Raw genomic sequence first — 22,615 nt, 5'->3', positions numbered from 1 at the left:
TTTTTGGTAATTGAAAATTAACCACCGAGTATTTGTATAGGCTTGACCATTTGTCATGGCCGTTTGCTGAGTATATATATAATAAAAATAGGCTCAATAAAATATAAAAAGTGACAAGAAAAAGGAATTTATTCATGTGATTAACCAAGGTTTGTGATTATCATTTGGAAAGAAGAAAACACCGTAGGCCAATAACACGACGTCCAAACGGATTGCAGCTCTACAAATAGGCTATCAATCGATATTTTTCAGATTTCATATTTTCACAAGTTATTCCTAGGATGCCACATTCAACCCCCAAAAAAGCTGCCTGCCTGACGTCATCTGTTCTCTCCTAACCTTTCAAAGGACAGTCAGGTGGCCACGACCAGATAGCTTTCCTTCCTGTTATGTTCACTTCCACTTTAATAACCCGTCCTAATATGGATGATTTAGAATAGGCTCTTAATAGCATGAGAGAGCCAGACATATTACCTTTAGTGTCTATAGCCCCTCTGAATAGGCTATAGCAGTTAGCTTGATGGCTTCCATAAATTTATTGCCATAAAAATCGCACAGAGCTACAACCATTGCATTATGGGAGATTGAATATCATACAGATTGGGTACAAAGTTGCAGTCTCAAAATAGGTTCACTTTTTTGGGGGGATTCTACATGAAAAGGGTTGAGTTTGTTTTATGTCCTAGACGATACAAAAACATGGCTTAAGCCTGCTTCTGAAAGCTCTGCCAAAAGAAAGCTTGTCATTAAGGATATTTATGACTTGGAACATAACAACCGTGATTGCATGTCGCAAATCAAGTTGAGGAGAAAGTTCACGCTGAGGTAAGGAAAACCAAATCGTATGAAACTTCAAAGAGTGGGTGTGGTGAGGCTATAAGCACAGTGCTTCAGTATTAGTCTACACAGTATTAGTCTACACATTCTCACAGTCTTCGAACAGTTGCTCTGTCTCTATTCATCTGATCACGACTTAAATGGCATTCAATGACATTTAGCAGACGTTAATGACTCTTTCACACTAGAGATCAATCAATCAATCAAAGCTTTATTTGTATAGCGCATTTCATACCCAGAGGCAACACAATGCGCTTTACAGAGAACAAGGGAGGAGGATGAGATGACCAATGACAATCCGTTGTGTTGACTTCGCCCGAAGCACACAGCAGAATCAGCATCCGTGTCCTTCCCTCCAGTGAACTCTTCCTTCCTGTGGCCCCAGGCTGCTGAGGGCCCATCAGACCCAGCCAAACACAACACGAGAGGGAGAGAGAGAGAGAGAGCGAGGGGAAGTGGGATGTACTGTAGATGGAGTGAAAGTGAGAATTGGAGATATGTGTCCCAAAAGGAGACTTGTCCTACTGAGCCCAATGTGATGGCACAGTACATGTATTCACAGGCCCGAAGTAAAATGCTCAAGCATTTAAACACTCAGGTTCAACCGCCATTTCTGTAATAAAACTGCGTCATGGAATGAAAAACTGAAAGGAAAGGAAACCTGGACAGAGACAAAGTATTTGAGTTTTTATCCAACACTTACAAATGAAACTAACCAAAAATGATCTATGAACAATATAAACATTTCTACATTCGTAATCAGGCATACTTCATGAAGGATAATACATCCATTGTCTTTAAAAGATTTATAGAAAAATATTTGCAAAATATTACCATGCTCTAATAATGCATGGGGAATACACCAGCAAAACCAACAAAATTACTGCTGCTGGAATATAATTCACATTTTAACAAATGGTCACCATTTTAAAATGTGCATAACAGTTACTCCCTGTGAGATACAAGCGAAGGCAGAGCCACTATCTGGTTTCCTGTTCTTTAGCCCAGTAGAAACACACGGTAAAACCTGGTCAATATACACACGCCTGTCCTGAAATGATTCAGTGATTTAATACTGCACAAAATTAATAGGCTTCCTTTTCATTGCTCTGTTCCCTCTGTGTTTGTTCTTCCATAGTCGACTCCCTGAAACAAAGAAAATCACAAATAATCAGTCTTCTACTGTCATTTAATTCATTGCTGGTCAACATCCCGGCCACTTGATACAGCTTTTAACCGCCATGCATTTCAATTTGGCTGTGTACTGTGCAGAAATGTCCTTGGATGCACATATTTATATATGTATGTATGTATATGTATGTATCATGGGCGGACTGGGGAAATAATTCAGGTCGGGCAAAGTAGCCCCAGTCAACCCACTGACCATGCAACCAGCCAGCAAGTTATTGAGTGGGGGGAGGTGCTCGTGCATTTACGGCCATTTAAAGTGGGACGCCCAGTTAGCGCCGGGAATATCCCCTCTGAATATCTCACTCACAGCAACCAGACCGGCCCACTTGAGGACCGGCCCATGGGGAATCGTCCCGAGGGTCCCGATGGCCAGTCCGCCGTTGGTAGGTTGGTTGGTTGGTGTATGTGTGTGTAGGTCGGTATATATAGCCTATATTCAATATATAACTGGTTTTAAGGGACCAACTGTCCCTCTAACTATGCGTCCATTATACTGTAGTTTTTACAGAGACCATGCAAACGGCCAAATGGTTGCTCCCAGTGCTTGACTTGAAAGTGCTGGTACTCACCGGTACGATTTAGATCTTTTGTAGGTGCAGGAGCTCCACAATATTATTAATATTTCAGCTGATATCCTATAAGGAGCAGTAGAACATGCTGGAACAGTATGTACAGTACGTATCAGCCATCTCCCGCCCAAGTCAAGCACTGGTAGCAGCAAAGATCCAAAGATGAGGGTCTGTGGTTTGTTGTTTTTGTATGACCATCTTCTCTTTTCAGATAAACATAGAAGGCCAATTTCTTGAGCCCAGATGTTGGTTGGACCAATGGAGTAGACAACTGTATGTTACCTACTGTCATAATCACATTCAAACATTTCATAAATGTTGTCTGGGGTCTAGGAAACCTATCCATAGCATTTTAAGGTCGACCCTTATGCATTTGGTGCTGTATATGTACTGCATGTGGTACAGGATATGTACTGGACACCTACCTTTACCACAGACATCCAGGCAGCTTTGCCTCGACACAAAGTTGTTGCTGCTTCCTCCACAGCCGGTGTACATAAACTGCTCACACATCCTGGTGACTGTGTTGTAGTAGTATCGTGGGATGGAAGCAGCACACCTGCCCCTGTCCAGAGGGTCTAGGCACAGCACCGATGTACCTTTGGACCATGACAACATTGTTAGCCATGGAGGTGTTCGGCGAAAGAACAGTCATTATCACAATGAAACAATTTTATGCACCAGAACTATGCATACTGTCTATTGTTATGGCAAAAGCTGAAAAGACAACAGAATAATTACCAGTAAGTGTTTTCTAAGAAACTGGAAATGCCCATGTACTCAGAGAAGCTATATTGGAGGTGGGTGGCTAGTGAGACACAAATGGAATGCTTTGTTGATCTGTTTCATATCAGTTTGGTTCCTCCTTTTCCGGAATGTGAAGATGTGATAAGGCCCCCCCCCCCCCAACAAAATTGCCCAATTTAGTTACTAGACTGAAAAAAGCCCATCTTCCTGTCCTCTTCTTCTGCCAGCAGGCTCTCTCCTAGCCCTCAGCCCTTCCTCTGCCTCACATGAAGAGTTATGAATACCAACAACCACATGATTAATTAATGTGCAATATCTCAGTTTAATAAAAAGTGGAAGCTACATGTTGCAACATGTTTCCTTCCAGGGAGGGGCAGCCTGCCAGGGCCCTGGACATCACCATGGAAGACACGGCACTGACACCCACTCGGACTGCGGGGAATCTGGGTGTGACCCTGGATGACCAACTGTCGTTTTCTGCACATGTCACATCCGTTACAACATCAGGAGGATTCACACTTTCCTCACTGACGAAACGGCGCAGGTGCTCATCCAGGCGCTTGTCATCTCCCGCCTGGACTACTGCAACTCCCTCCTTGCTGGGGCCCCGGCATCAGCCATTAAACCCCTGGAACTTGTCCAGAAAGCTGCTGCTCGCCTGGTGTTTAACCGCCCCAAGTTCTCCCACACAACTTCCCTCCTCCGTTCCCTACACTGGCTCCCTGTAGCAGCGAGCATCCAGTTTAAAACTCTGGCGCTAGCCTACAGGGCAATGAAAGGAACAGCTCCCTCCTACTTCCAGGCCGTGGTCAAACCCTACACCCCCTCCCGACCACTACGCTCTGCTTCCTCGGGGTGACTGGTTGCCCCGTCACTCCAAGGCTCCTGCGGTGAATCAACAGGGTCACGGCTCTTCTCTGTCCTTGCCCCGCAGTGGTGTAATGAACTTCCCACTGACGTCAGGACAGCAGAGTCGCTGCCCATCTTTCGCCACTAGCTCAAAACTCATCTCTTCAAGAACTACTACCATGATCCTCCCTCTTAAGCACCTATTGTATTTTTAATTTGCTATTCTTGCACTTTGCCTTCAGCACTAGATTACACTCTTAGTCACTTGTTTTGGAAAGAAGATGCACTTGTGAGTTCTGGTGAGTAGTAGTACATTGGCTCTTCCTATGTTAAATGCAATTATTGTAAGTCGCTCTGGTTAAAAGCGTCAGCTAAATGACTAATGTAATGTACAGTAAATGATTAGCGGTACACAACCCAGCATCTATTACGGCACAGCAGCAGCTGTTAAATGCCCCCCCTCCACATACGCTTGGGGGGCCTGCAGTAGTCCATGCAGGACCGCTGGTCCGAGAAGCGGTTGTCGTTGCCCAGGCAACCCCCGTAGTAGAAGGGCTCGCACTGCATGCTGGTCATGTTGTAGTGGTAGCGCAGGTGCATGGCACGGCATGGGCCCACCTCCTTCCTGAACCTGCAGATCTGGGGCACCTCTGGGGAGGGGTGTGGGGGGGGGGGGGGGGGGAGAGAGACCAATAAATTATAGAGGAACTGCCCCCCGAAATGTGTCTGTTGTTGTTGGTGAGGCTGCCTTGGATATGCGTTTCAAGTTATGCAGAATGTTTAAAATACAGTTTGTCAGAGTGGTATGGCTGTTTTTTTTTTGTTTTTTTTTTAATCAATGTGCATGGTATTCAATTAAAACCAAAATAGATATGCCTATATTCCTAGTAAACAAGCACGGAAATGATGAGTCCTATCTAATAAACTTACTTGGTATTCTCCAACATGTTTTCTGACACTGCTCAAAAGTAAAAAAGTTGTTGGCGTTCCCTTGGCACCCTCCATAGCTAAATTCCTCGCACTTCTGAGTGATGGTGTTGTAGTAGAAACGACCAACGTCGCCCCTGCAGGGTCCCTCGTCCACTTGTAGCAGACACACCTCTGGAATGGATAGAAGAACATCAAACGGATGTTGCTTTAAACAAATTGTGTAGCTTTGAGAAGATAGGCTTAAAGTTGTTCTCTGCGTCGCCCGTCGACGCCCGGCTATTCCATTGTCCTTTATCAAATGATGGCATATTTGATGGGTTTTTAGCCGTCGAGGGATTCATAATAGCATATCTTGCATCAAATATAAGAATCGTATTTACCTCTGCCGGTCGGTTGGTACGCGAAGACGTGACAAAGTGTAGAGAACAAAGATAAGATAGCTACTAAAGTAAACTCCATTGTTGCTGCGTGTTGGGACGGGAGGGACTTGAAACTTTCACACTCAGCCTCCCAACCACCCGTTTTATAGGATACTCTTGTAAAGTTTTCCCAAGGGAACCGAGGGGCGGGATGTCGGCTATGACTCATTTCATTAGAATCCAGAGTGAGGTTAACATAGCCATAGTGAGGTTAACACAGCCTGTTTGATTGAGGTTACGTTTTGGTTCGTTTGCAGACGCAATAAATTGGTTGACCCCCCACCCCCCCCATCAGCTTGGCCTGATGGGGGGCTAGAGGGAGGGACACGATGACGTAAAAATAAAACTACTACTACTACTACCAATAATAATAATAATAATAATAATAATCTAATAATAACGTTAAAAAAGGCTGGTTGTTTAGCAAACTACGTCGAATGGAATTGATTATTGATAATATAGGCTGTCGTGGGTGATTAACAATGTATCATAACTATGCCATCATATCCTGCTTTATTGTTTGATGATGGCCTACCAAACATTACTTTGTCTCTAAGGATGTTACTACTTAGGGCTTGCTTCATCTCGTATGACATGTTCCCATCACACGTAGCTCACAAAAACTACAACACAACCGTTTTGACTGTGAAGGTCTTCTTTTCCAGTCATCTCCACTAGGCTAACTGTAGGCTACTTATCCCTTTAGTCACAACAGTTTTACCTTCTACTTTCACCACTCTTCTCAAGTGAATAAGTAGAAAGCCCTCTCATTTCCCTCTCCTGGAGGGAATGCAGGCTGCTGTGCCATTAAAGGAAGATTTAACAGTCAACCGTTACAGTGACATTACAGTTAAAACAGTTAAATCAAGGCTCTCAACACTGCACCAGGAATCATAAAATTGGCATTCATTGTTACGAAGTGATAAAAACGTGATAATGATCATCAACCCATGTCATAAAATATCAAAACATGCGTTTTGACTATCTAATTCATTTCATTCATATAAGGAAAGGTGTGAATTTATGCTGTGTCCATATACAAATTGTCACTTATACTCCTGAAGAATTGCTGTGGTTGTTACAGTCAAGACAATGATGTCGGCCTATCTTCAACATGACAGGTGCAGGCTAAACACAGATTAGCCTTATTACTGTATCACAGTAACCTGGAACCCCCCCCCCCCCATCCCAAAATGGACAAAGCACTATTCCCCAGTATGTGCATCCAGGTATTAGCCTTAACGACAGTCACAGCCATAACAGAGCCACACCCTGCCCCCATCCAGATGTCAGCTCAACAACGAAAAACATACACCTGTTTGATTCACTCTTCATTTTAATAGACCAATATACTTTCTACACAATGCAGGGTGATGCTGCAATGGTCAAACAAAGAGCCTTGTTCTAATCAGATTAAGAGATAAGGACTGTGTATGCAGATTACTTTATAACCTGGATTGAGGGAGAGGAGAGGGATTCTCTGGGGGGTTTCTGGGGAGAAGGACGTCTCTCTGTCAGCAGTGGTGAGTTCTTTTATTCTTGTCTCTTAACACTTGTAAATACTTCTTTTTTGATGAGATTAGTTTTAACAATAGGAAAGAAATAATAGTTTATAAACAAAAAACACAAAAAAATGTCTAATGCATGTGACAATGTTTACTGAGCCTTAGGCTACTATATCACCACACATGTATCGGTGTCTAAACACTTATCGTAGCATTTACTGTACTTGTAGCATGTAGCCTATTCATGTCTTTGTACTTTTACAGACCATGCCAGTCATCAATGTAGAGGATTTGACGGAGAAGGATAAAGCGAAAATGGCAGTAGACCAGCTCAAAATTGAAATCAAGCTTGAGAGGGCATTGGTAAGTTTTGAGTTCAACATTGATTTAGTTCATATTAAAGTCAAGTTAATTAACTGGATGATCTGTAGCTCTATACAATCACGTGCATTGAATAGATATCCGCAAAGACTGGCAGTGTTTTGATGATAGTGTAACAGATATGACCAACTATGTATTAGTATAATGGAGGATAGGAAAGAAAAAAGAAAGTATTTGCTGCAAGGCTACAAAAGCTGATCTGTATAGATCCAATAGTAGATTGAGGAATAGTGGGGATACTGTAGTCATTCATGTTGTCTTTTGTATTAAAGGTGTCTAAATGCAGTGAGGAGATTAAGGATTACATTCAGGCCGGTGTGGATGAGGACATTCTGGTCAAAGGCATCCCAGAAGACAAGAACCCCTTCAAGGAGAAGGGTGGATGTGTCGTCTGCTAGAAAGGATCTCAGATTAGCCCCTCACTAGCACCTGAGGACATTCTCACACCCTTTGTATTAAATCATCAGAGGATAATCAATCGCTTTACTGAGAAGCAATTTTTCAATTTGGCATTTTCCATTACAGAAAAATGTAAATAAATAAAAAATTAACAAACCCTAGTGTAAAAAATGTACCATTGCCCATTAGGCTATACTCAGCATTATAATTTATGGTTTCTTCCCCTGAAGTGGTGCAATAAATAAGACCAGAGCTTGCCAGAGCTTTGCTTGATGGTATTTTAAAGTGCTTCTCTCTCCGTGTGAGCATGCAACATGTATCTCCTTATAAATCCACGGTTATTAAATAAGCTTGTTTACAGCCACTGTTTCTTACCCTGACTGTTTTTATTTGTCATATTATTGTTGATATATTGTCATGTGTAGACGTGAGGGTTTCAGACAGAACAGATATAGGTGAAACATTATTTCATGGCATACCGTTTATTCTGCAAAACAAAAAATACATTGTGTCCTCCCAATGAAAAATTAAAGTAAGGTGTGTGGTAGGCCAATTTAGTGTTGTAAAAAGTATAAATTTACCGGCCATGGCCAAGCGGTTGTGTGTTGTGACGATGTGCGCATGTGCAGGTCACACAGCCGGGATGATAAACATGGGGATGATAAACATGGCTCTTCGTGAAGGAGCTTTGAGACTGAGCTTGGTAGCCAGCCGTCATTTCTACAAACTAACCTCGGTTGGCAGTGTACGGAGGTTGTCTGAAAGTGTGTCAAGTAAACCCAAAGCCCCCGAGACAACTAGTGATCATTTACTCTACACCCCGGAGCATTTTGCACTGAAGGAGTCACTGAAAAAGGTATGAAGCCTGCTAGGTAGCTAAGCTAGCTAACTTGCATGACTAGTATAGTATAGTACAGCCAGCTTTATCTATGTAACCCAGGCTAGAACACAGTAATGAATTAAAAATGATCTTATTCTTAAGAAGTAATGCTGAAGAGCTAGCACATCCTTCGGCGTTATGTGACAAAAGGCACCTGACTGTGACCGTAACCTTAAAAGTAGGTGAAAGTTCATTATTGTCTGAATCCAGCTGTGTAAGTACAGAGTGTGTAAGTACAGAGTGTGTAAGTACAGAGTGTGTAAGTACAGAGTGTGTAAGTACAGAGTGAGTGTGTTTTATGGACCCAGCGTGATGCATCCTTGCAGTGTAGCTCAGACAAGACAAGGGTGTTTGCATGTAGCCTTCTGCATTAAACTAGTTACCACTGAACCCGATTGGAGAGCCTACATCATTCATAGAAGAGAGGAAAGTAGCCCATTCCATTGGCCTTGGTTGTGTCCCGTGGAGAAAGCAATGACTTAATGTTGCTACATTGAAATACCACACAATAATAAGGTATTAAAACAGCAGAATACAGGCTAGGTATAGGCCTTGGTTAAACAGGCCCTCCCTATCTTAGATGGGCCTGATCACCGTGATACTTCATCTAACTGTGAGACCAAGCACTGTTTAAAGAAAGGGTCTACAATAGACCAGGTCTAGACAGTGACTGAACCTTCTCAGGATGCAGAGAGGCTGAAAATAAATTTACCCTGGGAATTATGGGAAGAATGAAAATAGAAACGAGGAACAATATGAACACAGCCCAGGAACAGGAACTAGAGCAACTGTAGTTTATTAAAAGAATACAGTTGAGGATTTTGTGTTGTTACCTTGGTACCGAAAGGGGATAATGGGAAATCTTGTTGTGACTATTCCAGGTCAGAGGTTTGTAATATCCGGATATCAGAATCATTTTAGAATGGAGCAAGTGTGTTCACTCTAAGCAATTCCAATCTTCAGCATCCACGCTAGGCCTAGGCTATATTTTTTTAAATTATATTTATTCGATTTGGAGTGAATGTTTCACTATAGCCTTAGGCTGTTGGTTATCATTACAACACGTTTTCTGTCCAATATCCTCAAAACACAGATTCTGAACAAGCAACCTGCAGTACCCTTTAGCCTAGTGAACCCCAGATGTGGAACAACAGTGTCAGAGAAAAGAACAATGGCCAGACGGCCATTTTGTAAGGCCTGGATGACTGTGTTCCTGACTTCGCTATGGTATGTAACATTAACAGTAACCTTAAAAAAAGATGTAGCCCCATAGTCTGAGACCTAAAAGTTCCTTCCCTTCCTCAGAATTGGAGAATGAGAATATGGATGCTGTAGCCAAGGAAGGGAGTGATCGAACTGTTTTTGAACCGCCTGTTTTAACTTGTGTTGTGCTTTTCCAATGGCTTAACCCCTATGTCCCATAGAATGAGTAGCCTATCCCTAGGCCTAGATGGTGCGCCCTCAGCTGTCCAAAAAGAAAGATTTAAAATCTTAAATATGTTTCTCCTGTACCAGGGCAAACATTTTTCTTGGCTGTCAGAGGTTTTGGCTGACTTGGTACTGTGTATTTTGGAAAGATAATTGAGTTCCTATCCCTTTCACAATTTATTGGAGGGAAAATAAATTTTCCCTCCAACTTTACACTTGAAAGCTTCATCCATGGCAGGTGGAAAAAATAATTAAATATGTTATTATTAAGCAAATAAGGGAGAAAGGCAAATTCAGACCTAGATTACAGCCTGCTAGCCTTGTGAGACCATCCTGATCTTACAAGCTCACGACTCACTCCACTCATCGGTCTGGAAAAGCTCGATAGAGATCAGTTTGATTGGCCGATCAGAAAACAATCGGCCAATTGATCAGAAAATGATCGGCCAATCAGCGCTCATTGAGGAAATACTAGCAGCTATGCCGTTACATGGTTTCGTATTCGTTGTGACATTGTGGGGCGGCTGTAGCTCAGTTGGTAGAGCGGGTCGTTCAATGATCGAAGAGTCAGGGGTTCGAATCCCAGCTCCGACTGTCCACATGATCGAAGTGTCCTTGAGCAAGACACCTAACCCCAAATTGCTCCCAATGAGCAGGTTAGCACCTTGCATGGCAGCTACCGCCATTGGTGTATGAATGTGTGTGTGAATGGGTGAATGAGAGGCCATTGTAAAGCGCTTTGAGTGTCGCTAAGGTGGAAAAGCGCTATATAAGTGCAGACCATTTACCATTTACCATTTATGACGACAGCGAGAAGCAACTGTTTGTTCTAAAACAACAGTGGCGGATGTTAGAGTAGACGCTGTTATAACATCAGTTATCTGAACAAGAGAGTATTTCTTAATTGAAAGAAAAGTAAAGAACGACACTGAAGCCTTTTCTCTGCGGAGAATATATTTTCGCTTTTCTCCTGACTGGCTTCCAATTTGATTTACCTGTGATAGACGGTGATGGGCAGATGGTTCATCCAATCACCTGCCAAGTAGTTTTGAAAGTGCCTGCCTTTTTCCAAACAGTTTCCAACAAAGCTTTCCCAGATGGTTGTGTGAAACAAACCATCTGGCGCACAACAGCCTACAGCCAAATGCTTTATAAGTAAAGTGAATTATTATTTATTTATTATTAGAATAAATAAATGTAGTCTATAGATAAACTGAAACTGAAACCTCATGATAAATGACTGTAGTCTAGATAAACTGAAGCCTCATGATAAATGACTGTAGTCTAGATAAACTGAAACCTCATGATAAATGACTCATAGCTCCTGATGATGGCTTTTGCACTGAAGTGGGAGCTTTATTTGACTGAATTTGCCTGTCGGCTGGTCCTCCTCATCTATACTACATCCTACAGTACAGCTGCCAATCATTATATTATAGATGCATGTAGCCTAGATGAAATAGAACGGAAGCTGAAACCTTTTGGATAAATGACTCAAAGCGCCTGATAATGGCTTTTGGACTTAAGTGGGAGCTTTGACTGAATTTGCCTTTTTTCCCCTTATTTTTGCTTATTTGCCATGGATGAAGCATTGTGTTCCACAGGAAAGCTTGAAAGCAGCATGATTAGGTTAGTCAAGGAGGGCTTAAAAACCTTATGTTCTCTTCCAAAATGGAGTGGGGAAGAAGCAGAGGTAATTGCGAAACATCAGAGCATTTTGAAGGCAACGCTCAATTGCTTTGAACATTTTCACGTTCACAACATTTTAACGTGGACCCATTTTGGACATTTTGCACAGCATTGTTTGCTTGATTTGACTTTTCAAGGTCTCTGTGGATCCAATCGTGCATTTATTTGCAAGTCAAGCTGTTAATTGATTAAATAATGTCTTATCTTATCTGTGCATTCTCTGCATCATGAATACATTTTCCACAGTGTAGGCTAGCATGTAAGCCTTGTTAAACATATAGTAAATTACAGCAGGACTAGAATAGGCAAGTTCCCATAGGCAAGGCAAGGCAAGGCAAGTTTATTTATAGAGCACATTTCAGCCACAGGGCAATTCAAGGTGCTTTACATGAGACATTAAAAGCATTAAAACAAAAAGCAAGACATTATAGACATTTAAAACAAAAGGCAGGACAAATTAAAAGCATTAAAACAAAAAGCAAGTCATTATAGACATTTAAACAAAAAGCAGGACAAATAGAATACAGGAATAAAAGTTACAGTGCAGTATACTGATAAACATAGCTCCTCTTAGAAAGCAGTGGCAAAAAGAAAAGTAGGCTTGTTTTAAAAATAGATGTAGTCAGTGACTGTACTTCCTATCTTGGTGTCTTTTTAAGTTGTTTCCCAGCTGTATACCTAGTAGACCTATTCTAGGAAAGGCTCATGATGAATCATCGTACATGTACGAACACGCTTGAGTTGTACGATTCTTCTGAGGGGAGGATCTGACCCTGTGAGGATCCTTTGACTCCCTGAGAGAAGTCTTTCGGCATGATGCAGGGGAGCTGGCAGCCATGCTACTGTTTGGTATTGCTGGTCTCAGTTGGATTGAGCCGATATATATTGAGAAATATTTGCACTGCTGTGTATTTGACAACAAGGAATTAAGACATCAGATGATTACCTCAGCTTAAAAAAATATCGTCCAGGATAGCACGATACAATCTCAGGCTTATTTCCATTGTGGACCTTAATGTGTTGACAGTGAAGATGGCGGAAGACCAAATGTCTAGACAGCATCCAATAATCAACAAACCACTATAGCTAAAAAATAATAAAACTAGACATCCATCAACAATAACCCAATACAGCCTGAACAAAAAACAAACAACTAAAAAGTACGCTTGGCGCAAACCTCCGCCCTTGAATACATGTTGTCAGCATGTTCAGTGACTCACCAAATGTAGGTTTGTAGGGGATAACAAATAAGCTTTGTCATTAGTGGAGGATTTTCACAGCCCAATCAGATTCAATCCAGACTATGTGAAAAAAACAACCTAGCAGCAACCACTCTGCCCAAGACGATTGTGAATGTTTTTCCCCCCTATCTCCAAATGGTAATGATTGCAGCCAGACCTTGCACCACTGCCGGCCACCACTGCTGACTTTCTTTTCTTTGAAATCGAGAGTTTAACATGTTTTTTGAATGATTTTTCAAGGTGCCCACCCACATCCATTGTATGACCAAAACGGTGGTAGAGCAATTATCAGACTTTCTCAAAATATAAGTAACCTTAAAACAGGGCTAAACATGCATTTTCCCTTTACTACTCCTTTAAGAGTTTCAAAGTCTGGGGTGATAAAGACCCCTTCACATTCACATAGCCAAATGTGCACTCGAAGAGCCTCTGCTCCTCACTCAGCACCCTATTGAAAATCTGAAGAGCCTTAGATTGTTCCGTGGATAGATTACCTTGGATTTCTGTCATTGGTGATTTCTCTTTTACCTCTTATGAAGTAAGTTAAAAATAGCAAACAGGAGTTGGTTGAATAAGACTTCCGGAAGCCTGATTTAAAGTCATATAACTGTGAATCATTGATGTGTTGACATAGGCTAACTGTTCATTACTTTCTCCAGGACTTAAGAAAGCACACTCAAAATAGAGACAGGTCTATAATTCCCCGAATCTGACCCGGGGTAGGTCAACGGGGAGGGGGTCAGCGAGGGCAGGGGAGTGGGATTGGGTGGGGGGGGGATTAGTTAACTGTCCAGGCAGTGGAGTGGTGGGGGGGGGATAATGGATCTGACCAGGGGGGTCTTCAGTGTCGGTTTACTGCTGCTGTTGGATGTTGAGCTTGCGGACCGCGTCAGGAAAGAAGCTGTTGTGGAACCTCTTCTTTGCGGTCCTGATGCTCGATGCTCAGCCATCTTCCGTCTCTGACGAGATGGTGCAAACAGGTGATTAATGGGATGGTTGGTGTCTTTAGTGTTGGAGATGGCCTTCCTGCGGCAGCGCTGGGTGTAGAGATGCTCCATGGCGTGGAGATCGTGGATGGTGGTGTTTCCGTTGCTGTATTGGGGCTCCAAAGCAAGTTTTCTACTTCCTGGCCACTTCCTTGCAATATATATACCTTTATTTAACCAGGTTAAAAACTCATTGAGATTAAAATCTCTTTTACAAGAGAATCCTGGCCAAGAGTGGCAGCAACACAGTTTCCTGAAAAAAAGACATAAAGGTTACGATACACAACTAAACATAAAGGTTACGATACATACACAATGACAACAAAAAACAACAATAACAACCGCTACAACAATGACAACAAATGTTAACAAGACTAGCTCAAAGCGCAAAATCAGTAATAGTTCATATGACGATCAGTTAACAATTACAACTACCAATAGATTGGGTTTCTATAGCCTTTACAGCACAATACCCAATGCCTGGACAAATCTTGTAGGTTTTAACTTCATTCTGCACAGAAACTTTGTAAGAGGATTGTGGTGTTATTGTTTGATGCAATGACAGTTAGGCCTACTCTATAGGGCTGCACGATTATGACAAAAGATAATAATTGCGATTATTTGCTTCAAAATGCTAATTGCGATTAATAATTGCGATTCATATTTAATATATAATATTAATATATAATAACCAAAATGCTCCCAAATCACACACGTTGATCCCTTTCTTGCTACTAACTCACTGACCTCGTTTTCGCTAATTTTTTCACTACTCACGGCTGCGGGTACTGAAATTGCTGCGCACAGCGCACTCAGCGGGAACGCATGTGATTGGTCAGACAGCATAAGCGCCCGTGATTCGTCCATGTAGTCCTAGCACACTCAATTCAAAGCAAAATTATTAATCACATTAATTGCGGCCTTTTGTGATTAGTTAATCACGGAGGTCATAATCGCGATTTCGATTAATTCACGATTAATTGTGCAGCCCTACTACTCTGAGAGACTTGAAAGCAGAGCCAACAGCCCATGTTGAGCTCCATGATCAGGCAAGCTAGTGATGCTGTGAAGACAGATATTGGCCATATAGTGTAGAATGGCAAGACATGAAATTGCAACCACAGTGAAGCAATACGTCATACAGATTACACTGGAATTGCATGCATACTATACCAGTAATGAAATGTCGGCCCCAGCCCTGCCCAGGCCCCTGGCAATCAGGCCCGGCCCTTCCCTAGCCCGACGAGTTAAGAAATTACTCAGCTCGAACCCGACTTAAGCCCGAAGACAATATAACGATGTGATGACATGTCTCACTCTCTCTCTCTCTCTCTCTCTCTCTCTCTCTCTCTCTCTCTCTCTCTCTCTCTCTCTCGCTCACACAAAGGCTAGCAGCTACAGTCATGGCCAAAAATATTGACACCCCTTCCACTTCTGTCAAATAATGCACCACTTCTCCCAGAAAATGTATGCAATTACAAAAGCGTTGGTATTCACATGTGTATTTATTTTGTTTTTATTGGAACAACACAAAAAAGCAGATAAAAAAGCCAAATCTGATATCATTCTATACATTTTTTTTTTTTATGGGCCGGACAAAATTATTGGCACCTTTTCAAAATGATAGTATTTCAAGCATGTGGTGCTCCTTTCGTTTGTAATTAAACTCACCTGTGGCAATTAACAGGTGCTGGCAATATAGAAATCACACTTGAAGCCAGTTAAAATTGAGAAAATTTAACTCAACCTTTGTGTTGTGCGTCTGTGTTTACCACACTGAGCATGGAGAAAAGAAAGAAGATCAAATAATTGTCTGAGGATTTGAGAACCAAAATTGTGGAAAAGTATGGACAATCGCAAGGCTACAAGTCCATCTCCAGAGATCTTAATGTTCCTGTGTCCACTGTGCGCAATATCATCAAGAAGTTTACAGCCCATGGCACTGTTCTAACCTCCCTGGGCGTGGTCGGAAGGGAGAAATTGATGAAAGATTGCAACGAAGGATTGTTCGAATGGTGGATAAAGAAGAACCTTATAGTTAATTCCATCCACTGTTCATTTGCGGGCGCTGTGCAGGAGAAGGATGGCGTCCACTGTCTCTGGCTTCAGCGTCGCTCTCCTCTCCTCCTCGCTCGCGCTGCTGCTTGCGGGTATACTCAACACGTAGCGCGCAAGTCTAGCTAGCATTGGAACTTCTCAAAGTTCTCCCTTTGCTAGCTGATCTTTTAGTTTGTCCATCTCGACAACACTCACACGCTCAGCTTTTTTTTGTGTGTCGACCCTGAACCCTACCCGAACCCCAGCCATACATTAAATATTCGGCCCAAACCCGGCCCTAATCTGCCTATGGTGTCGGGCCCCATCGGGCCCTGTCGGGTTTGCAGGGCTCTAGTTACTATATATGGTGGAAAGAGCATGCATGATAAGATCCCCCACTTGTCATAACATGGCATAGCACCATATTCTTTTTTTCAGTCTTTTTCCATTCCTTATATTGTAGATATGAGTCAAGCGCAGTCTGCCAAAAATATATTAGACTGAAACATTGAGGCAGCACAGCAGGACAAGACGAAACTGTTGATTTTCCCTTCACTCACTCCCATTCATCATGAGCGGGTTCTGCCTAATGGCTGGTGAGTCAGTTTCCCAGTGTACTGTCGGGGACTGGGAATAGATAAGCAATTTATATTTAATTAGTTCCACGGAAATATTGCAGACATACAAACAGACAGGCATAGACAAGCCTACCTGGCCTGCACACTCACAGCCAGACAGGAAAACAAACATACATACTAGAGCTGTCCCGAATACCATTTTACAGGCTTCGAATACTCATTGGTGTTTCCGAATGAGTACTCGAGTACTCATTATTAAAAAAAAAAATCGAAATGGATCTCCAGTATTGCATAGTCTATATTATTAAGCTTACCGGTAAGCATCTGATTTTAACTATGGCAGCTAAATAGCAAGCTAGTAGCTATGTTAGGAATGTCAACTTACAGTTCTATTTCATGGATCTCTTGTAGGGCTACAAGGGCTAGCTCCTATTGACTAGTGAAACCTAGCTAGCTACAATTGACAATTGAAAAAAAAACATACACACACCTGTGTCCAACCAGGTACAGTGCACCACTGTATAAGCGGGCTTCACCTGCACAGCTGCTCCTTTGAAATTTTCAGCCGATAACTGTAAAGCCTAACCGACATGCTGTCTTTGTCCCCAAATGCGCCCTACAGTAGGACAGGAACACACACACACATACTGGTGACATCCCGTTTGTTATGTCTCTGACTCGTAGATCATAGACCAGGAGATCAACCCCAATGTGGACCAGTGGGAAGAAGAGGGGACGTTTCCTGCCCACAAGGTCTTCAAGATCCTGGGCAACGCTGGATTCCTTGGGGTGAACAAACCAGTCGGTATGTCCTTTCCTCGCCATTGTCAAATGTCCGGTGTGATTGTCCAAATGCATTGCAAAGATAATTGCAATTGAGAGGTCAAAGGTTTATCTTCCCAGCTGAGTGTGAATCTTGAGTTTTTTTTATACCTTTTATACTTTAAGCTACCCATTAATGGTCAATGGTAATAAGGACTGCACTTATATATATAGTGCGTTTATCCAAAGCACTTAACAATGGCCTCTCATTCACCCATTCACACACACATTCACACACCAATGGCGGCAGCTGCCATGCAAGGTGCTAGCTTGCTCATTGGGAGCAATTTGGGGTTCTGTTGCTTGCCCAAGGACGCTTGAACATGTGGATGGGAGGAGCTGGGATTTGAACACACGCAGGTGTGTGCGCACAGAGCCACGAAATGCATTGACGGGCGGAGGTCTGTGCTCTCCCATTTCTAGTTTTTTTTGTGACCCATCGGTGTGATATACAGAGTACTCATTTTGGATAAGAAACAGAAGTGTATTGTGCGCCATGTGGAGGAGTCTCGTTTTTCGCTGAAAAGCTCTGGAGAGGTAAGTCATGAAGTTAATGGATTCCACATCACAAGGTGTCAAACGCCCTGCTCTGATCTTCCTTTGAACTAGAACAAAAGAACCAAGAGAGTAGGCTAAAATATACCTTCTAAAAAGCTCAGTCTCCAGGAACGTAAAGTTAAAAAGCCTTTATTCGGGGAGCGGTGTCATATTATTGCTCACCCAACGAGTGTCAGCATCAATCAGGATGATCAAAGGAGCAAAGAAGCTTCCAAGTCAGCCTTTGTGTCAAGAGAAGAGAGAGTATTTTAATGCCAGTAATGGTGCCAGACTTGACACAATTACAGTTGAAGTCGTAAGTTTACATACACCTTAGCCAAATACATTTCAACTCAGTTTGGTAGCCTTGCCTTTAAATTGTTTAACTTGGGGGTCAAACATTTCGGGTAGCCTTTCACAAACTTCCCACAAAAAGTTGCTGGAATTTTGGCCTGTTCCTCCTGACAGAACTGGTGTAACTGAGTCAGGTTTGTAGGCCTCCTTGCTCGTACACGCTTTTTCAGTTCTGCCCACACATTTTCAATTGGATTGAGGTCAGGGCTTTGTGATGTCCATTCCAGTATCTTGACTCTGTTGTTCTTAAGCCAGTTTGCCACAACTTTGGAAGTATGCTTGGGGTCATTGTCCATTTGGAAGACCCATCTGCGACCAAGCCTTAACTTCCTGGCTGATGTCTTGAGTTGTTGCTCCAATATATACACATCATTTTCCTTCCTCATGATGCCATCTATTTTGTGAAGTGCTCCAGTCCCTTCTGCAGTAAAGCACCTCTGACAACGCCATTGCATACTAACACCGTGTCCTAACTGCTTGCGACGCGAGCAACAGAACGCGTCATCGCATGCTTGCTGTCCTAACTGAAACCGTTAAATTTCCTGTTCTGTTACGTCATTTGTCTATATTTCCAACTGAAGACAGATAAAGAACGAACGCCTGTCAACGCGAGCGACAGGAGGAAAATAGGAACAGGGCGAGCGTCAAAAGGGCAGTTAAAACGTCGCGCCGCTTCGCGCTGCGTCGCTCGCGTCCAGTTAGGACATAACAACAGAAAACAAAGCAATGGAACGCATTTTGTCGCTGACGCTTGCTCGCGTCGCGTGTAGTTAGGACACGGTGTAAGGAAAAGACTCTTTGAAAATCGAGACCTAAAGACCCAAACAAAGCTCCTGGTCTACAGAGCTGTTGTCCTCCCCACCTTGCTGTATGGAGTCAAGTCATGGAGCGGCTACAGCAGGCACCCGAGAGCCCTGGAACAACATACCGTAAACAAAGATCCTTACGAACAATTCTGAGGATCAGCTGGGAGGAACGACGCACCTACATTACACTAACCACCTCCACTCTCCCCTGCCCACACTGCACCAGAGTATGCAGATCACGGATCTGCATCCACAGCCATCTAAGGACCCACAAGTAGACGACCCTACGGAGAGGACAGTCATACTGTACTCGCTTCGAGTGACTGCCGATGAGGTGAACAGAATTGTATTTTGAAGTAAATAAACATCGTGGTGAGTTGAGAAATGTTCCCACTGGGACTGTTAGGCAGGGAAGAGGGACCGAAACACATCACACATCAGTTGTCATTTTTACGCCTCACTTCAGATGTCGTGCCTACAGCACTGTGAGAAAGAGAGTGTGAAAAGCAGCCATTATCACCACGTTGACGATTACACACACTTCAGCGTCTTTCAGCGTTTGGGAATCAACCACTGAGAAGAACCAGGCTTTGGGAATGTGTGTGTTGGTCGGTCCTGTTTGCTAGGCACCTTAATCTGTTGGTCAGGTAAGTGTGTTGGTCGGTCCTGTTTGGGAGCGAGGCATGTTAATCTGGAGGTCAGATGGGGGGACTGGTCTGGACAGGGGGGGTCATTAGAAAGTGCTGACTGTAGAGGCCTTCAGCATTAGTGGGCAGGATTAGAATTGGGCGTGTCACATCAGATTACCAGATGGCCGATTGGATAACCTTGTATGATTTACACTGTGGAAGATATACCGCTGTGACACATGCGTGTCACACCAATACATGTGGTAGTGATACAGGGATGCACTGAATATGCATGGCACTTCATGAAGTGTGATTATGAAGGCCAAACAACAATTTGACATGTGTTTCATGGTGTGTCAAATTTCGGCCTGCAGTACAGTATAAGGCTCAAGGCTGTCCTACCTCTGGTATTCTTGGTGATCAGATTAGGAGGAGTTTTTTGCTACTGAAACACTAGCCATGTTTCCATCCACACGTTTTATGCGAATTAAGTTATATCGAATTAAAAATGCCTTATGGAAACAGTAAAATTCGATTAAAAGTCATGAAAATCAACAAAAAGTTTGTACTGTCGATCTCATCGGATTTTCTCTTGTTCAATAAAAGTCTTTTGTGATAAATGCTTTATCCGATTTAAAGCTCTAGATGGAAACGCACGTTCATATTTTTAGCCATCCTCACACAATTCGATTGACAAGTGGATGGAAACATGGCTACTGACTGCAATATCAGACTCTAAAATGATGCTGTCTGTTATTGATTGAGAGGGGATATAGTTACACCTATCAGGAATAGAGATTTCACAGTGCTTTGTTGTGATTGGTGGAGAAATGTCATACCAGGGAGGATATGGGGTAGTCTGGGAGTAAACAGGTTTTTGGAAGGCTGCTTGAGTTCACAGAACACTGAGAAAGAAAACATAATCAGTCAGAATGTGGAATATTTAATCTCTGTGAAACAGTGGAATGAGGGTTTTGGACTTGGCCCTTAGAACCTAGCTTCGACATAAAAGGAATTGTAGTGGATTCTTTTAAAAGGGGGGGCAATTCAGAACAGACACCAGATTGTATCTGAGGAGAAGTGCAATGCAACAGTTGTCAGTGATAGTGTCAGTGATTCAATACAGTATCTCACATGACGTTTGAAAATCAAGCATGCAGGTGTGTGTTTGCTTCAGATGAGAAATGAACATCCACAAAAACAACAACAGGAAAATGCTACCATATATGGTCATCCCCGCTTTAAGAAACAAAACTCATCTCATTAAAATCAAACGTGGTGAATTGTGCCTCTGTGTCTCTCACTCCCCGATACCCAGTTAATGTTATCTGCCCTGCAACCGGCTGTGTCCTTGGAGACGGGGAACTGCCCAACACACACAGTACTCTCTCACACACAGGGAACTACCCAACACACACAGTACTCTCTCACACACAGGGAACTACCCAACACACACAGTACTCTCTCACACACAGGGAACTACCCAACACACACAGTACTCTCTCACAGGCCAGGAGCAGGGGGCAACTGGAAAACTCACACAGAACATCCCTTAGTATGAAGTTAGAACACTTAATAACTGTAGAGAATAAAGTATTATTAAGTATAAAACATAATGTCATTACATTACATGTCAACACAATTTCCCTCACAGAATGCAACTGATGTTGGTTTATTTATGCCTGTTTAAAAGCATTCCATTTCTTGGAACACATCATTGAGCTGGTTGTCTTTCTGTTTTCATCTGTGAGAGGAGATGGATGTGGGAAAGGGGAGATGGATGTGAGATGACTGAGACAGGGTGAAGACAGGGTTCAAGCTTGCGCCACCGTCGATAAGACTTCTCGTGTGGAATCAGCAGATTGGCTAGCCCTGTCATGCTAACAAGCTCTGGAGCTTGGGAGCTCTTGGGTTTAGCACTCACATCCAGCACACACCCCAAGACCAGGGAAATCTCTCTGCTTGCCCGAGAGTCATGACCCCATTTTTCCTTCCAAAGGGGAAAGGCTGGTATGCTTTTTAAACACTGCAGAACAGGATGTAGGAATGTAGAACATTGGTTCGTTGGCGCGTCCTCTTCCGTCCTCGCCAGACCGTGGTAACCAGAGTTCAGGCTCTGACGTTGGTCTCGTGTCCTGTCAGACCCACAGAGCTTGGCAACCCCAGAAAAAGAAAAAATGTCCTCGCTTTTCTGCATTATTCTGTGAGTCATGTTATGGGGCTCAAATTTTAACATAATGTAGCTGTTACTTCCTCTCTTGCTCAATGTCTCTTCTCTCCAGCAATGCAGTCACATTACACATGCATGCTAAGTTCATTAGTCCTTTCCCTTGGAGAATATGGCCATTTTATAGGTGTGTATTTGAAGTAACCTTCTCACGGTGACCACACGATGAGGCATTGAGAACACATTGCAGTCTAGTGAGGCATATGGGGCTGTATTGTAGTGGTGGTCTTGAGTCGTTACGGAGATAAAGCTAGCCATTAGAGTGATTCATTCTCTTCTCTCCAAATCCTCAACCCCTTTCAAAGTCCCATAAAACAGAAAGCTTTACAGCTGTGTAAAGGAATAGCCTACTGCATGGGTTCCCAAACTCCATCAATGTGGGCCTCCCCTCTGAAAACAGTGACACACCCGCGCCCCCCCAACCCCCCAAATTGGTCCATTATACAAGACAGCGTTAGCTAGCCCATAACGTTACACAGCTCAGTTAGCTCGGTGGCACCTGTTGCTAGTTAACGTTGTGACGTTTTCACACAATACATTCATGCCTGCAGGGGGAGGCTCTCTCTGCACTATC

General features: G+C 42.9%; 3 protein-coding genes across 3 annotated transcripts in view; 2 read left to right on the top strand and 1 right to left on the bottom strand.

Annotated features, from left to right (window-relative positions):
* Positions 1-1,603: 1,603 nt before the first annotated feature.
* Positions 1,604-5,605, bottom strand: tfpi2 (tissue factor pathway inhibitor 2). The gene is made up of 5 exons (XM_084455467.1): positions 5,504-5,605; positions 5,124-5,294; positions 4,664-4,843; positions 3,023-3,196; positions 1,604-1,983 (listed from the first exon to the last, which is right to left on the bottom strand). Exons 1-5 carry the CDS (start codon positions 5,580-5,582, stop codon positions 1,907-1,909), a joined length of 681 nt encoding a protein of 226 aa, XP_084311593.1. The 5' UTR covers positions 5,583-5,605; the 3' UTR covers positions 1,604-1,906.
* A 1,709-nt stretch (positions 5,606-7,314) lies between these two features.
* On the top strand, positions 7,315-7,826 carry gngt1 (guanine nucleotide binding protein (G protein), gamma transducing activity polypeptide 1; the record flags this gene model as incomplete). Its single annotated transcript, XM_084455089.1, has 2 exons — positions 7,315-7,410; positions 7,701-7,826. 2 exons carry the CDS (start codon positions 7,315-7,317, stop codon positions 7,824-7,826), a joined length of 222 nt encoding a protein of 73 aa, XP_084311215.1.
* Positions 7,827-8,488: 662 nt separating this feature from the next.
* LOC311323255 (putative acyl-CoA dehydrogenase 6) overlaps positions 8,489-22,615 on the top strand; it is a 28,956-nt gene continuing 14,829 nt past the window's right edge. Inside the window, exons 1-2 of the mRNA XM_084455453.1 lie at positions 8,489-8,683; positions 17,351-17,471. Of these exons, the coding sequence (XP_084311579.1) occupies positions 8,495-8,683; positions 17,351-17,471 (310 nt within the window). The 5' untranslated portion in view covers positions 8,489-8,494. The remainder of the gene's footprint in view (positions 8,684-17,350; positions 17,472-22,615) is intronic.

This window comes from Borostomias antarcticus (assembly GCF_949987555.1).
Source record: "Borostomias antarcticus genome assembly, chromosome: 21".
NCBI classification, from domain to species: domain Eukaryota; kingdom Metazoa; phylum Chordata; class Actinopteri; order Stomiiformes; family Stomiidae; genus Borostomias; species Borostomias antarcticus.
The sequence above is the reverse complement of the archived record's forward strand: the minus strand, read 5'-3'. Positions and strand labels throughout refer to the sequence as shown.

Excerpts from the sequence above, each read along its gene's own strand:
- tfpi2 (XM_084455467.1), bottom strand. The coding sequence starts at position 5,582 with ATGGAGTTTACTTTAGTAGCTATCTTATCTTTGTTCTCTACACTTTGT. Across the intron at positions 4,844-5,123 it reads AACATGTTGGAGAATACCAA|AGGTGCCCCAGATCTGCAGG; the intron begins GTAAGTTTATTA and ends ACCCCTCCCCAG. Across the intron at positions 1,984-3,022 it reads CCTGGATGTCTGTGGTAAAG|GGAGTCGACTATGGAAGAAC; the intron begins GTAGGTGTCCAG and ends TCTTTGTTTCAG.